The sequence below is a fragment of the Pithys albifrons genome, chromosome 2 (assembly GCF_047495875.1).
Source record: "Pithys albifrons albifrons isolate INPA30051 chromosome 2, PitAlb_v1, whole genome shotgun sequence".
Lineage (NCBI taxonomy): Eukaryota > Metazoa > Chordata > Aves > Passeriformes > Thamnophilidae > Pithys > Pithys albifrons.
In genome coordinates this window covers 13,814,414-13,831,786 of record NC_092459.1, presented here as the reverse complement: position 1 = coordinate 13,831,786, position 17,373 = coordinate 13,814,414, and the positions used below count along the sequence as shown (strand labels likewise).

General features: G+C 41.1%; 1 protein-coding gene across 4 annotated transcripts in view; it reads right to left on the bottom strand.

Moving 5' to 3' along the window:
- The window catches only part of KIDINS220 (kinase D interacting substrate 220), a 77,615-nt gene extending 60,474 nt beyond the window's left edge, over window positions 1–17,141 (bottom strand). For 2 of the 4 annotated variants that reach the window (XM_071548375.1, XM_071548378.1), the window contains exons 1-5: window positions 16,684–16,817; window positions 9,092–9,241; window positions 3,328–3,426; window positions 2,026–2,124; window positions 499–597 (exon numbers count right to left, since the gene is read on the bottom strand). In XM_071548375.1, the coding sequence (XP_071404476.1) occupies window positions 499–597; window positions 2,026–2,124; window positions 3,328–3,426; window positions 9,092–9,199 (405 nt within the window). In that variant the 5' untranslated portion in view covers window positions 9,200–9,241; window positions 16,684–16,817. Of the gene's footprint in view, window positions 1–498; window positions 598–2,025; window positions 2,125–3,327; window positions 3,427–9,091; window positions 9,242–16,261; window positions 16,542–16,683; window positions 16,818–17,123 lie in introns of those variants that run through there. The other 2 variants (XM_071548377.1, XM_071548376.1) reach the window with 2 other exon arrangements.
- Window positions 17,142–17,373: the final 232 nt, after the last annotated feature.

The window sequence follows — 17,373 nt, the reverse complement described above, 5'->3', positions numbered from 1 at the left end:
CTATAAACAATTCTTCAATCAAGGTTTAAAATGCCCACGGTTTTATAGAAAATGCTTATACAATGAACTAAATTTCAAAATATTAGGGTAGTTTAATTTTCTAACATGTGTGGTACATATTTATATAATCTAAACCTACTTGGTAGATTTTATGAAACAATTAAAGCAAATTATGGTTTCTAAATTGCACACATTAGCTACCCCATTAACTTCTACAGATGCAGAAAAGTGACAGTTGTTATACAAGTAGCCTTAGATACAATATTTATCTTTTTTATTATTTCCTCTCCTGCTATCTTGAATCTTATGAGCTACACACTCATTAGCTTCAATTAATAAAAAACCCAGGGCCTACCACAGAGATTATTAAAGTAACTTTGTGAAGTACAATGATTAAGGTCACACTGCAAAAAATGCAAAATACTTAACCAAGGTAGTTAGATGAGTGTACAATTCAGGACTTCAATCATTTGGGAGGAGGGGGTGTTTAAAACTTACCATTCCTGTGATGTTTGGATTTGCTCCTTTCTCAAGCAGCAGTTTGGCCACTTCAGTACGGCCTTTGTACGACGCCCACATCAGGGCAGTCCATCCTCCCTGGCAAGCACAATTCAAAGATTTGTAAATACTGAAAGATACTCTTTAGAAATCTAACTAGTGGCTTTTATTTCATTTTGTATTTATCCTTAGACTGTTTTGCAAATCCAAAACATAGTAAGGATTGACTACACAATACTGTAATCCTCCTATTTATGTAGAATAAATAAGTACATGTATGAAAACACTTAATTTCCAGTTGTATGCAAAACTTGGGAAAACATCATGCTCTATATGTTGCTTAACACTGAATTCAGAATTCAAATTCATACAAATTCCCTCACTGGATTAAAAAAAAAACAAGATACACACCACTATGTTGAAATAAAAAATTCAAATCAATTACCATGAAAAGTTTACTTTTGATTTCTGTAACAGGCAGTAATAAGAGCAGCTAATTTCAAATTGCACTGATGTGTTCATTTACATTTGTAAACTAGGAGACAATGATGTTTCACTGCCTAAGGCATTTCACAGGTCAGGTAACCACAAATAATTTTAAAATAACAGTACACCTCTGATAACTGCAACCATATTTTTCACTTATTTCTCCATAATAAACTTTTAGGGAGGTAAAGGACCTCTGACTTACACAGGTCTAGAAATCAAGCACTGGCGATTATAAATGCGCTTAATGAAAAGCTGGATCAGTGGAGAAGCCTCAGCCTTCAGACAGAGTGCAACTTCAAATTAAAGGAAGCACTTGAACTCTCCCCCAAGGGGTTTCCACACTCTGACTTAAACAGAATGAAATTAGTCCTTGCAGGTACCTCATTCCATCTTCTATCGATGGAGACAATCTTCAGCTCCTCAGAGGCATCTAACCTTAGAATAATGTAAACAGCTTTCCTAACTCTTTAGGTGGACTGGATTGTAGCACCTGCTTTTCCATATAAAAATTTGGCAGGATGAGTGAAAACAGGTGTCAGGATACTGAAAACAAGGGCTGTTGTATGAACAATCATGGCTGGCCAGAGAAAAGGTAAATACTGACACACATCTTCTGGGAAAGGTAACATTTATTTTCCCAGACCACCTTAAAAAAAAGCCACAAAGACCAAAAATATCCAAACAAACAAAAAAACACAACCAAAAAACCACAAACCAGCCCTTCTCCTGCACAAAAACTTACCCACACAAAAGACATCACAAATCAAAGTGTTCTTCAGTTTAGCTTTTTTTTCCAAAGCAAATTAAGGGGAAAAAAGCAGCCTTAGAAAACCAGTTGCCTTTACTGACGCTAAAGCAACTATTTTACAGCTGTGAAAAACAATACTGAACTATGTATTTTTTTCATTTCAGCAGCATTGAGTGCATAATTTAAGAATGAAAGCTCACTGCTTTGCTTTACAGAACTGAAAATCTCCAACTCCCAAAATTGTTCTTCTTAGAAAAACTATTTTATTTTTACCATAGGACAACACATACCAAATCCCGATGCTCCAAACTGACATTATAATTGAGTAGCTCTGCTACAATAGCTGCATGTCCTTCTTTAGCTGCTGAAATAAGAGCTGTCCAGTTATCCTAGAAAAAAAAAGAAAAAGCATTTTAAAGTAATATTCCATATTTCAAATCAATTAACCTTGTTTTTCAAATGTTTAATCCACAACAGGAAACACATAAGACCTTAAAACAGCTGCCCTTTAAAAAAAAAAGTACAAATAAACTCATGGTGTTCCAGTTACACACACAGAAACACAGAACCATTACTCCAAATCTCTCTCCCAGTTATCTGCTCTCCCACCCAATATCCACCCTTTCCACTCCTCAGTTCACTGCAGGTTATCTTTATAGTATTACAAGCAAGCAGCACCTACAAAGGATTAGAGAATGAGGTCAAGACCTTGAAAACTGCTGAGAGGAGCCGAGATGGTAACAGGGACCATCATGGTCCTTGTTATGGTCTGTCTCCCCATAATGTGAAGGGGAATCTGGACCGCAGTGTTTTAGATTCGTGAACAATTCAGGCGATACATTTCCTCTTGCATTGCACTGACCTTCCATCTACTGCCCCAACCACATCCAGGTGTGGACTACTGTTTTATATGCCATACACATAGCAACAGTTTATAAGGTAGCTGTTCTTCCTAGAAGTATAGAAACTGTGACATTTATAGTAACTGTAATAAAATGTCTCAAAAAATAGAGACTTGTTTAGCTGGGTTTTTTTCTTTTTTTTTTTTTAAGTGACAGATTTCATACCAGACCTTTCCTGGATGGTCACACAGCTACAATTAAACTAAGTACAGAACAAAAAAACCCACAAGCAATATCTTTTTCATGTTTATCACTTTTCATTGCAATATAGAGACCTTTCAAACCTTTCTAACATCTTTGCCCTACGCAGCATTTTGGGGCATCTTTCATGTAGAGTCAAGCTCTTTCTCAAAGGCATGAAGATAATTCGTAAATTTGAAACACTTCTCTGTCACTGTTCTGGTTTTTACCTGAAATAATCCTTGAATCTAAATTCTTCCTTAGTATTTACTGAAAAAACACCAAGAAAAAAAATCCAAACAAATGAAAAAAATACCCAAAATGCACTGACATACTTCAACATCACTGAGATGAGCAAAATCACTTGGACTCGTCTTCAAAGCTGTATTTCTCTATTCTGCCTAACCTATTATATTAGTAAATTCCCAGAAGAAACAGCCCTTTCTTTGCCTCTCAAAATTTCTTGTTCCTCCACTGTTACATTCCACCACATGAAGCACTAGTACTTACTGCATCTTCCAAGTTGCAATTAGCTCCCTTCTTGAGAAGCTCCTGGACAATTTCTAAATTGCCTTGCTCAGCAGCCAACATGAGTGGAGTCTGGCCATTCTGAAATCAAAAGGACAGGAAAAGTGATGCACTGGGAAGTGATGCAAATGACACACATACACTACAATAAAAAAATCAGAAACTACAGAGGAATGTTGATTCCAGTTTTTAATGGCCAGGGAGAAGTCGTAAGAAGGAATGGTTTTCAAACCACCCAGGAAACTCATAATAAAAATTGAGAACATGGTATAAAAACCTGTCCCACAGGTGACTTAAAGAAAACCAACAAAAAACCAAAACACAAAAACCCAAACAAAACAATAAAAAAAGACAAACAAAACCAAATCCCCCCACATATTTCAGACATTAAAAATGGCTATCAAAAGGAAAAAGTTACATTATTGAACATCTGCCTTTTTGAATGATTTGCTCACTGAAGACATCTCTAATACAGCCTGGTACATCTGTACAACCTGAAGTAACTCAGTCACATTGTTAAGACTAATAAACAAATCCAGTGTAGGAACTACTATGGCCATTAAAACATGCACACTGGTTCAGAGGAACAGTTACTGAAGCCTTGGAAAAAGTAGCCAAGTTATAAACCCCACTCCTGTCTGACACTACACAAAATACAGACATCATTCCTGTCCTGTGCACCTCCGGTTCTTGACAGTCTCATGTCAGGGAAGATGAAAGACAGAAAACCCTGTTTATTTGCCTTCAGAGGTGTTTTCAAAGTCAGTTACCATCTGTCATCCTTCCATCAGCCCATTCTGTGTCAGCAAACTTCTGAGACACTTTTCATCATGCAGAGCAATTGCAAAACTTCCTAAATTTTACAGTAAATTTTTTAATTTCAACAAGTTTAATAAATAAAGATAATTTTTCCTGGCCTCTCTTATGTTTTTTTTCTCTATCATACAGAAAACTCGAATTATCTAGTCTTTAAATAATGTAAAAACTACACATTAGGAGTATATACCAGCAATTTTCCTGAAAAGAATAAAAATCAATGCAGAATCTGAATACACTGATATCACTAATCTTCATTACTGAAACAGTTAACAGTACGATTAATAAAGATACTTGATGAATTTTTCTATTCTTTACACACACAAAATCACAGAAATACATGGCATCCAAGGCACTGTTTATGACATATCTAGCAAGGATTTAGACACTCTCTTCCCCAACACCCACAAAGAGTAATGTAACAGCCAAGATAAATGGACAGTGAGGTAGACTGAAACTGGCTGACCTGCTGGACTCACAGCACCGGGAGCAGCAGTACAAAGTCCAGCTGGAGGCCAGTCCCCAGTGTAGGAGATCAATACTGGAATCCTGTTTAACCCTTTATTAAGGACCAAGGCAATGGGTCAGGGTGCACCTGCAGCACCTTCAGCACCTATACAAAGTTGGGAGCAGTGGCTGATACACCAGATGCTTGTGCTGCCACCCAGAAGGACCCTGAATGGTTGGACAGACAGAACCTTACAGGTTCTGATAGCCACAGGGGATTATCTAGGTTGTGATATCCTGGGACAGCCCTGTGTCAGACTACCAAATCCAGCCCTGTGTCAGACTACCAACCAACCCACCTCAGGACACAGGACTAGGTAACATCCAGAGATCTCTACCAAGCAGTGCTTTAGCAATACACACAAAAATCCTTCTTTCAGCACGACCATTCTTCTCACCTTTTTCTGAATAGTTATGTTATTATCACTCTCATTGCCTTCCATGGTATAGTATTTTAGGCCTTAATTTTAGTAGGCCCTGACAGTGTTACGTAGATTAGGAGGGACAGGTGTCACCTGACTTAAGCAACCAAAGAATATTTCATACCAGATGATGTAAACTGGGATATAAATACAGTAGAGCAGGAGGAGTTCTCTCAGCTCCCATTATGGCTGAGGTAGAGACAGGCCACGCTGCCACTGTCCTGCTGTGCTGGGCCTTGCTGCTGCTGCTGCATCGCTGTGGTGCACTTCGTTTCAGTTCACAGAAGTAAATGTTTTACTGTTATTCTCTCTTTCTCTTCCTTGCTGGGTATCTTTTGGGGTGCTTTAAGGATCTGGAGTGATGGGATCTGTTTTCAGTGGGAGGTAGAGGATTGTTGTTATATCTTACACAAGGTGTGTGTTATATTGTAGTTTATTTTAAATTTTCTCTTTTCTGTATAAATATATAAACCTGTTTTAAGTTTTCCAGGATTTTTTTCCTTTTCTCGGAGGGTGAGGGGAACTCTTAGTCTGTGTTTGGGTAGTTGGCAGTTTGCCAGCCCAACTGAACACACATGGGTGGATAAAACAAAAGGATAATAGAAAGTGAACAGAAGTATGTCTGGGCAAGAGGAGGCTGTGGATGGGAAAATTATTCTCTCCTCTAAGAAGTGGCACATTGCACATTGTCACAACTGCAGACTGGCTTTAGTTTTCTCAGGCAGATGTAAAACCTTTCTACACGAGTACTGAAAATATCCTTCCCTTTTTGTTAGAAGGCTCTCAAACAAAAGTATAATGTTTCAGTAACCATTACGAAGATTTTACCAACATGGAAACCAAAGATAATTACTAAGCCTGTGATGTCTAGATTAATTCCCAAAAGTTGTCCAAGGGTCTAGACACTCCACAACAACTAAATGCCCATATTTCTCATAAGCACATCAAATACTGTCTCTTTGTACATCACAGCTCAGTCTAAGTATTGGGATAACCAAATTATAAAGGAGCACACCTGTATCTTTTCAGGGAAATCAGTTAGAGGTGTCACCTTACAGATTATCACTCTCACAATTTGTGAGAAAACAGAAGATTCAGAATTGAACGTGCCGAAGGTACTTCAGTATGAAGAGCGGAAAGAAAGGCACATCAAAGGAAAGCTGTTAAGTAAATCCAGGTATCTGGCATGAGAGGGAAGAAATCACACAAGAGAGAAGAATGTGCAAGGAAACGGCAGAGACAGACTTGCTCCACTTAACTGGAACTGCTGGTGTTAATGCAAAAAACCCATTCATACACAAACTGACTGGGACATTCTGGTTTTTCTGGCAACTGACCACAGTCAAAATATAAAGGGTTAGCAACAATGTGGGTGATCCTACCATGGGACAAGTCACTGCAGCCTGGGAGGCCCTGGCAGCAGCAAACCTTGGCTCACTAGCAATCTTTTTATACCTCCAGTGGCACTCCCGTTTTGGTATTTTCCTTTTACCCAAGAAGAAAAGGTGTCTTGCCAGATTCAAAACTGGAATGAGAATTGCACTCAGAGCCACTGAATTGCAAGGAAGAGCTGGCACTTAAACAAAACCCCTGTCATTAATAGATATGAACAGTCTCCTCCAACGGGTTTAAAATTGATGCAAACCACACACGTGTGTCTGCAGAAATTACCTTCTCCAGTGCAACATATCAAAAGACTAAAACCATCAGGTATCAGGGAAATGATCTCTGCAAAAAAAGGCAGTTACTGAAACCCCGGAGACATGCAGTCCCACCAAGAAGACAAAAAAAATTAGAAAATAAGGTGAAGGCAGTGACACTCGATAAAATCAACACAGTCTGTCTGATTTCAGCCATGTTGGTGAAAAGAATTACCAGCAGAGGGAACAGACTATTCCCCTTCTCAGATACACTACATGCCAGGTGGTGAGGTTCATGTGTATGCTCTGAAACTTAAATATTCTCCCATCTCAAATACCTCAGCATATGTGCATCTACAGCATGAAATGAATGTGCCAATTATGAAAGAAAACTCTCTTAATTGAAACAAGATTTAACAACTACAGAAAGGTTAAATTCTGTAGATTGTTTTCTCATTGGCATGATGCTTTTTGGGTTTGAGTAATATATGCCATTTGACTTCTTTCAAAAAAACATTCTTTCCAACTTATGCAGATTTTAAAAAATAATGCAACAGAACATGTATTTTATAAGACTTACTCACAACAAAATATAAAAAACCTGGAAAGCCAGTCCTCTGTACAGTACTAGGTGAGTAAAAAAAACTGCCTGGCCTGTCAGACCCAAAGCATAAAAGCCAACTGATCACAGTAACTGGGGCCCTGTCAAGGGGCTTGATTCAGGGCTCACATTGTAGCTTTTCCTTCAACCCGGAGCACCATGAAACAGAAAACAAGTTTAGGGACTGCCCCAAGCTATGAAGAATAGCTGATACACCAGAGGATGGGGATGCTGCTCAGAGGAAATTCAACAGACTGGAAGAATGGGCTGATGACCTCCCTGCAGTGCAACAAAGGCAAATTCAGAGATGGAGCAGACTGACCCCATGGAACAGCACTGGCTGGGGCTGCCTGCCTGGGGAGCTGCGCTGCAGAACCAGGCACAGGGTCCTGATGGCCAAGAGGGCCATGAATCTGCTGAGCAGCAGCACAGGCAGAGCAAACACCAGGCTGCACTACCGAGAGCACAGCCAGACCTCTACCCAACACCAGTGAGGCTCAGTCAGAAAACAGGGCTCTCTCCCAACACAGAGACTCCCAGAACAAAGACATCAACAACCTGCTGAGTCCAGCAATGGGGTCACTCAGTTATGAGACTGGAGCACAAGAAATGCAAGTGGGAACTGAAAGCTGGATTTGTTCCATTTGGAAAACAGAAGGGTAAGTGGCATCAACATCAGTCTTACCCTGGCTAGACAGTAAGGGGAACCTTTGACAACAAAGGCAGATTCTCCTCAGAGACATAAAACAAGGAGAAAAGAAGTGAGTCACAAGATGCAGCAAAGGATGTTCAGTAAAACATAAGGAAGATGTTTTTAAACAGAGTGGTTAAGCACTGGAGCATTGCTAGAGACACTGCAACTTCTCCATCCTTTTGGAAACTTTCAGATTTTGCTTGTGAAGTCCCTGAGGAACCCAACCCAATGTAACAATGAAGTTAGTGCTGCAATTAAGAGACAGTCCAATGGCCTCCAAGGACCTCTTTTATCCTGAATTTTAATATGAATCCAATTCTCTGAATACATTACATAAGTCAACTATGTTCCAGTTCTACAACACTATTTAGGAAATCAGAACTAAAATAAAAATTGATAATACAGTCTATGTATTCAGATGAAAGCCCAGATGCTTACAAACCAGAAACTACTACAGAAGATGAAATAATACACAGAAGACTTAACAGCACTTCAAGGTAACAGATTCTGAATAATCCACATATAAACTTCCTCTTGTGTATCAGGACTTCCTGTGTACTCCTGGTAAAGCCACTGAATCCTCCTGCTTACCTCCAGACTTAGTTTTTGGATACAGTATCTTTTCATCTAAATGGCCGGCTGCTCAAGTGCAATATAAGCTCCTATTTGAATTGTGTAACAAAGTATCTCTTGCTTGAAAATCAGAATACATGGGACGGTTTAGTGTCATAGAAGTTTCACCTCAAAGTGAACAGGGCAAGAACACACAAGCAGCTGGGTCTGTGAGCAAGAAACAATCCCTGGTTGCAGAAATACAGGTATAAGCTCAATTTACAAAGTAAGGAGGCAGCTGCGTTTTCCAGCTGAGAAGAACACTCTGAAAACAAATATAATGAAAGATGCTGAGGTTCTGACAAGAGACTGAACTCGTAGTGTTCAGGCTGTGTAAAAGTAAACAATCACCTGAAAATAAAACTGAAATTTGTATATTAAATAACCAGTGTGATCTTCGTTCTGTACCAAATAAGCTGCAATATGAAACTCACCTTCTAAAAAATCATCTTACCTCATTTCTCTCATCAACATCCCTGCATTTCTCAAGAAGTGCTTTCAGAGCAGGAACATTTCCTTCTTCCACGTAGGTCAGCAGACTCTGACTCACCAGACTTGCCATCTTCTCAGGGTATTTAAAATGCTTCTATGTAATAAAGCTTATCTGTATTTCAGGAACAGAAAAAAATAGCAAAGCATAAATAATGACTGACATTTCTCATGCAAAAGCAGACACTGTATATGCCAGGAAGTTATTGGCTGGGTACAAATATCTGCCATTTTCCGCAACAAAATGCTGTGGAGACACGTGCATTAAAATGCATTATATTTCCATGAAAAGCCTTTATCTTTCTAGTTCTTAGAAAATCACAGAAATTATTCTAACTTCATAGAATCACAGGATACGCTGAGTTGGGAGGGACTTAACAAGGACCATCAAGTCCAACTCGTAACCCTGCCCAGGACCATCCCCAGGAGTCACATCCTGTGCCTGAAAGCCTTTCAAATTCTTCTTGAATCAAGCCAGGCTTGATGCTGCAACCATTTCCCTGGGGAGGCTGTTCCAGCACCCAACCACACTCTGGGTGAAGAACCTTCTTCTACTATCTAACCTAAACCTCCCTGACACAACTTCTGTGCATTGTCTGAATAAATATTTTGAACATAATGCACAGTACTCTTCCATTTGCATAAATGTTTCAGCATTACACAGCATTATAGGAACACCTGTATAGGTTACATACTTTATATATACTTGTTATTTACAATATAACTCTTATCCTTTATGAACATAAGCAGAATATTGAGACTAATCAGCATTATGAAATACAGTGATTCCATCTAAATTGCAGCCATATGGAACTCTGACAAACACCACTTATTAAATCAGTTATCATCAACTTTATCCAGACATGCCTGCATGTGATGGCATGTTGTTAACTTGTTAGTCAAACTTAACATGGCTTCTGTTGACTGATGATGTTTTTTAACCTCTAATATGCAAGGCAGGAGAGGTTTTTCTTGGTTAAGGGAGACCATTAGAACGATTTCAGACTTTCCAAATAGCTGTGTGCTACCAAGGTCAGAGCACCAGTTGTACTACTGTGCCAAATTTATACATGTACGGCTACAGAAGCTGAATCAGGCACTTCACCTAAATTAATTTTCACTGGATGCAGAACAGGCTGTGGGGCTAAACACAAGACTCCACCATGCCCCCATACTTTTCTCCTCACCAGTGGCTGACATGATGGCTCTGTCCAGCCTATCCTTCTATGACAGCAGTGTAATAATGAGGGAAAAACTCCACTTCAGTGTTATCTAAAGCCTAGAGCTTAGGCTATTCCCTGTGAGGCAGAAACCAAAGACTAGTGGCTTTCCCAGGCAAATGTTCTTGCTTTTTTATTCTCATATCAAAGCAAACAATGAATTTTTCCAACTGAAGTGGAACAAAAAGAGATGCAAGGAAGCCAGCAGGAACTTCACCATGCTTAGCATGGCAAAGTGAGTTCAGATTTAAATAAAATAATCTAGCTCCACTTTAAATTGCTTACAAGTCTGAAACAGTATCACCCCATCCTTTCTCCTATACCAAGAAGGTATATATAGTCAAACAGAGTGTTGTCAGGATATGTTAGATACAACCCGAGCTCACCTAGGGCGCTGCAGCCACCACATTACCCACATACAGAAATGCCATGTTCATAAAAATCCCAGTTAACACCTCAGGTAAGATGACAGCAGCTCTGGGTACGTGTGAATGAAACTGAGGCACACGCAAATGTCTAGTGACAAAAGAAACTACAAACTACGTGAAACTACAATTCAGACACTACTTAAAACAGACATCTAAAAAGAGTAAAAACAATAAATCTAGATCTAAATCCAGACGTAAAGCCCAGTTTTACCAGGCAGTGCCCAAACAGCTCTCCTGCCAGACAGCTATAAACAAACCAAAACCACACAAGATCTGTCACATTTACCATACAGTTAAATTACCATCAAAGGGGGGTGACCAGTACAACAGTGGTGTCATATTTTTGTCTTCATTTTTTTCAGTAGGAGGAAGAGCCAATTGAGAGGTTGCAAACTTTAAACAAAAAAACCACTGAAGCACACAAAAAATGAAAGGTTTGAAAAGAAACAGTGCTTTTACTGACTCAGTGTGGGCACACTGGCTCCTCCTGCCATTTCAGACACAAAAATATCAGTCAAGTCAGCATCTTGCCTGGCACCCAGCTCCCTTGCAGCAGCTTCTCACAGCCCTTACAGCAAGTGCCTCAGATATTCTCAGACACCTAAAATTACATTAGACATTCACATGTACCTGTATCCCTCCCACCATTTTTACATGACAACAGAAAATCATGAAATGTGACTTGTCACCAGCCCCATTGCCACAACCATTCTCTCATTTTCCTGTGCAGTGTCCCAGCTCCTTTTCTGTAGCTGCAGCTTAAACCCCCATGCCATTTTCTGTACCAAATACTCATAACTGTAGTAAAAAACATCTGCAAAACATGACTACAAATGTCTCACCAAGTGAATTACACTGTGCAGCTGCTATCAAAAGTTCACAAATTAATGCTTAGCAGGTGTGAAAAGGAAAAAAGCATCCAGCATTGCTTCTTCCTCAAAGTAAGATTCTCCTCTTGATGTTCCCTTTGGACATGTTCCCAAAAGGCAAAGGCAGCCCTGCTGTACTGTAGATAAGCATCCTGCTCCAGGATCAGTCAGCAGCAGTGCAGCTCCTGCCTTAATGCAGGGCTGAATCCCCAGAGGCAACTTAAACCTTTGAATAACAGCAAAACACCCGATGCCAATAAACATGCCTAGAGATGTGTTTACAAGCCCATGTTAATCTTACTATTATAAAAGATTTGTAGGGGTGAACCATCTCTGAGAATATTAATATTCATTGTTCCCTATGCTTCACTGTCACTAACATCCCCTTCTTGGTATTAATAACAGTTTATTTTACAAAAACAAGAATCACAAAATCAAATATTATCATTAGGAATTCTGCACCTCATGCTTTTGTTTGCCCCCTTTCAGGCGAGCTTCTCAGAGCATCCAAAAGATTATCATCACTGGACAGCTGTAGGGAAGTATTGTTTAGGGACAACAACAACTACCACCCAAACAAACAAACAAATCCCCACCACTCCAGAAACAAAGATAAATAAATAAAGGGTGGAGTTCAGGTTTCTGGAAACTTTGTTCTATTTCTTCCCACCAAGAACAAAAAACATCCCTGAATTTAGGCTGAAGTCTGTTCATGAAATTTTCACTCATGACAGTAAATCGAGCACAGCCACAGTCCATCTTTTTATCCAATAAAATTTATGCTATTATGTTGTGAAAATTAAGTACTGTAGTCAAAGTCCATATGTGTGCTGGTTACTAAGGTGTGATTTCTAACAATGTTATAGATTTCTTTTAAATTATCATAAAGACTTTGAACTAAGACTCTGAGGTACAGTCTCTGACCAAAGAAGTTACTCTGTTCTGGCCCCTTCCACGGAAAAAGCCCCTGAAATACATTCACAGAGTTTCACACAACCCCAGAACAAAACGAAAACACTCAATGGCTTATCCTTGACCAAAATAAAGGACGAGAACTTAATCTCTGCCACATTTTGTAAACACAGTGCAAAACCAGGACCATCCAAGAGTATCCCAAATATGAACAGTCCTTAATTGCTCAATTAACACATGTACAATGTTCTTTGACAGAGCAGAAGTATTTTCACAATCTATACCAAAAATTTCACTTAAACCCAGGAGCCCATTTGGAAACCAGTCCCCTTTCCAAGAGCATTCAATGTTATTTTTCTCTCCCACCAAAGCGAGGTGACTCAGTCCACAAAACAGCTTTTCATTCACAATGCAAAGTTCCAAGTTCGGAAATCTCACAATGTCCTTGGGCAGCAAATCCTGGTGCTTTATAAAACTAAGAACACACCAAGAACTACGAAAAGATTTAAAGGGCACAAATGGTCAGGTGAAGGCAATGTTTGCAAAGAGATTAACCTGTTTTTGTAAGGCTCTTGCATCCTGAGCTGAAGCAGATGTACCTTAGCCCTGTTTGGGAAAGACTGCAAAAATGTGTTAATTTACAAAAATTTTGTTTCTCTCAACAGCATCAAAATGGACTGCAGAGGTTCTGGTAATTCCAATCTGCAGATTGTTTATGTACTCTCAGAATCTTGTATCAGTACTACATAAAAAATATTACACACTAAATTTTCCAACTATCTTTTCCATAGCTCTTCCCCATGTTTTATTTTTTATTGTGTGAGCAGTGATCTTTTATGAATAGATAGCAAAATTGGTAAACAATACTGGCATTACTGAGAAGTCTTTCTCTTCTTGTGTTGTTTTCAATAAGATAAGAATGACTTCCATACTTCTCATCATACAATGAAAAGGATTGTCAAATTCTTTTTAATGCTTCCTTCTATTTCTAGACACAAAACCACCTTCCCAACATGCAACACTGTGGCAGATTTTCCAGCTAACAGTAAAAGGAAATAATTACCGTGCTGCTGGAACCCCAGCACGTACCAATCACAAGCGTGAACACACAGGATTTCACCCCTTAAGAACTGGAGATGACACCTTTACAAATGAGATTCAAAAAATGTGAAACACAGAAGAATTGCACATGTAAAATTTAATATAAAAGACTAACACAAGTCAGCTTCATATTCTCACACATTTTTAAGCTTTACAATGGCATAAAGAAATAAAAAACAAGCTGAGACACCACCTCCACTCAGCACCTCTAACACAAGCACTATCCACCCTTTAGGACACCTTACTGTAATCCCTCCCTAAAGGGACACACTTCCTAAACACTAAGAGATCACAAGTCAGGCATCACTTGAAGTGGTAAATATTATAAAATAATTTTTCCATGGAGACTGAGTCAACCAAAATTCTGTTTACAGAACAAACTTTCAGAACAGCTGAAATGAGTCTCTAAAAATATTAATTTCTGGTATTCAGAGTTGGAGAGAAATAACAAATCTAAGTTTCCATAAGTAGCCTACACCCACACCTCTTCTCCAGTGTCTGAAGTTCCAGTGTCACTAATGACCTCATGCTGCTTTGCAGTTTTTTTCTTATTTATCTGGGACCATTCACTCTACTTCTCTTAGCCACATTCCTATTATACAGATGAGAAACATTTTAATAGATTAACTTATTTTTTGTTACCTTGTATCAAAGAACAAAATAGCATAACTCAAAAATACTAAGACACAAAAAGTGAACTACATTTAGAGACACAGATACTCTTATTTTGGTAACATAAAACAAATATAACTAAAACACGTTCACACAAAAGGAGCTCTCTATGGTTGTAACAATTATGACTGTACACAATAAGAAATACAGAAAATTGTGGACGTAAAGAAGCCCTTCTTTTCTACCTTACACCCTCAAGGTGATGGCCATTTCCAAATATTGTAGTGATGGAACATTTTTTGTTCATGAAACAATGGAGAGTGGGGATTACATACAAACAACTGGAAATATATAAATACATATTTAAAACTAAGTGCTATTGTCAGCTGATAGAAACTATTAGTTAAGTCTATGTTCTACCCTTGATAAAAAATCAGTTAAAAGGGTTTGTGAAGTAGCTGATAACAGAATCTATAATTTATTAGAGAAACTAGTTTGAGACAAAAATATAAAAATGGTCAACAAATATTAATGTATTGCTAAGAACATCTGAATTCTAAAATTCAGTTCCTGTATTTGCAAAATACAAAATGCTCAGCCCTACAAATCATTACTTTAGGTTTAAATACATCAAATAAAAGAAAGCTGACACAAACAGGTAACAATACTAAGAAGTTTAATTATAGCAATCAAGACAAATCAATTGTCAAAATCTGCATAAAACACACACAACCACTACAAGAAAGTCTGCAATGTCACCTTACACAGTCTCATCTGGCCAACACATTTCTCTGCACCATAAAGTCAAGGGTTTGTGAGCCACAGACACAAGTTATATGACAAAAACCTGACTTTTAAAATATTTCCTCTTAGGGAAAAAGTCAGTTATATGATGCAGATCTTTAAATCAATATGTGACATTTCATAAGCTGTGGTTGTACAGGATTTCAAGATCTGAATTTCTTAACAACAGATTTATTTTAAATAAACAGTGTTGCAGAAAAAGAACAGAGCCTACCCAGTAGACAAAGAGGAAGGTTTTCTTAGGCGTTCTGATCTCAGAAAAAGATCCCCTTTTTTTCTTTCCATTTCTTTACTATTTGATGGGGGAAGTGGTGTCACATAATTAATCCCATGATTCAAACCTTTCTCCAGCAAAAGACATACTGTTCTTCCCCCATCAATCCTTTACCAAATGTTATAGAGAGGAAATAATTTTTTCAACCAAATTTTAAGCATATATGAGAACTGGCAAAGTCCCACTACCCTTAAGAGGTTTTGCTGCTCCTTCAGCAGTGTCCTGGGGCAGGACCTGAGGCACTGGGCACAAACTGAAACACAGAATCAACTAAGTTGGGAAACACCTCTGAGATCAAGTCCAGCCTGTGACTGAACATCACCACGTCAACTAGACTGTGGCAACTAAGTGCAAAATCCAATCTTTCCTTAAACACCTCCAGGGACAATGACTTGACCACCTGCCTGAGCAGTGTCTAATCTCCCTTTCTGTGAAGAAATTCCTCCTTATGTCCAGTCTAAACCTTCCCTGGCACAGCTTGAGGGTAAGTTCTATTGCCTGGGAGAAGAGGCCGAACCCCACCTGGCTACAACGTCCTGTCAAGCAGTCCCAGGGAGTGATGGGGTCCCCCTGAGCCTCCTTTTCTCCAGGCGAAACAGCCCCAGAACTCCCTCGGCCGCTCCAGACCCTCCACCACCTTCGCTGCCCTTCTCTGGACTCTGAGTCCCTGTCTGAGCTCCAGGAAACGCTGCGGGGCACAGGCTGCCCAGAGAGGCTGTGCCGGCTCCGTCCTCGGGGCACACAAAAGCCGTCTGGGCACAGTTCTGGATGATCCCCCCTTGCTGTCTGTGCTTGAGGAGAGGGGTGAGACCAGACGATCTGCGGACATCCCTCCCAACCTCAAACCATTCTGTCCTTCTTGACCTTGGAAAGCAGAAGCCAAAAACTTTCCTGACGACTCGAACCCTCACCTACCTTTCCGAGTCAACAAGAGAGGAACACGGAGCAAGAGGCTCCCCACGGCCGGGGCGGGGCTGGCAGCGACCCCCGGCCAAGCCCCGTCCGACACCGAGCCGGGTCCGCGCCGAGCCCCGTCCGACACCGAGCCGGGTCGGCCCCGCCGGACCCCGGGATGTCCCGGGATGCCCCGGGCTGAGCGGAGCGGGCGTGTCGCCGCTCCCGGCCCGCCGCCCTCCAGTGAGGGTGGGGGCTTGTGGTACGAGGCTCCAGCGGCCCCGAATGGCTCGGCCCGCACTCCCCTGGGCCCCGGCAGGAGCGGCCCCGCGGCGCCTTTTGTCTGGCAGCGGGAGCGCCGCCTCCCTCTCTCCCTCCCTCCCCCTGCCCTTCCCCTGCCCTTCCGCGCCCGGCCCGCGCTGCCCACTTTCCCCCGCTCTCACCGCACGTCCGGGGCACTCTGCCCTGCGGCGGCTCCCCGGGTCCGGCCGGGCAGGACGCGCCGGCCCCGAGCGCTGCTCAGCTCAGCTCAGCTCGCCCCGGCAGCGCCGGGCCGCCATCTTGCCTGGGCGCGCCCCCGCCCGCCCTACCGTGACGTGCCGTGCGGGGCGGGGAGCGGGGCCCGGGCAGGGCCGCGTCCGACCCGGCGGGCACAGCGGGGCACGGAGCACACACCGCTGCCCCGGGGTGCCCACAAGCTACCCCCGCCCCGCAGCGCAGCCCGGTTGCTTTTAGGGTGCCTCCAGGCTGCCCCAGGCCGCAGTCTGAAAGAAAAGAAGGGGGAAGAGGTTTGCGGGCAATGGCAGCGAAGGGCGGTGTTCGGGCCAGGGGTGAGGGCTGCCGCTGGGAACCAGAGGAAAAGGAAAAAGAAAGTAAATCTCACCTCGCTGTTGTCCGTGAAAATCGGACGCGTAACCCGGTGTGCAACAAGCCAGTAACCACACTTGGGTTATTTATTGATTTCCAAATGCACAAGCCTGCGTGCTCGGCGGCATTCCACAAAGCAAGCAGGGCCCTTCAGTGATAATGTGGATTTTACTAATAATTTGAATATTAATCATGCTGAGAGAATGGCATGGCGCTGAGTCAGGGGAGGTTCAGGCTGGATCTCATGAGAAGGTTGAGCACTGAAC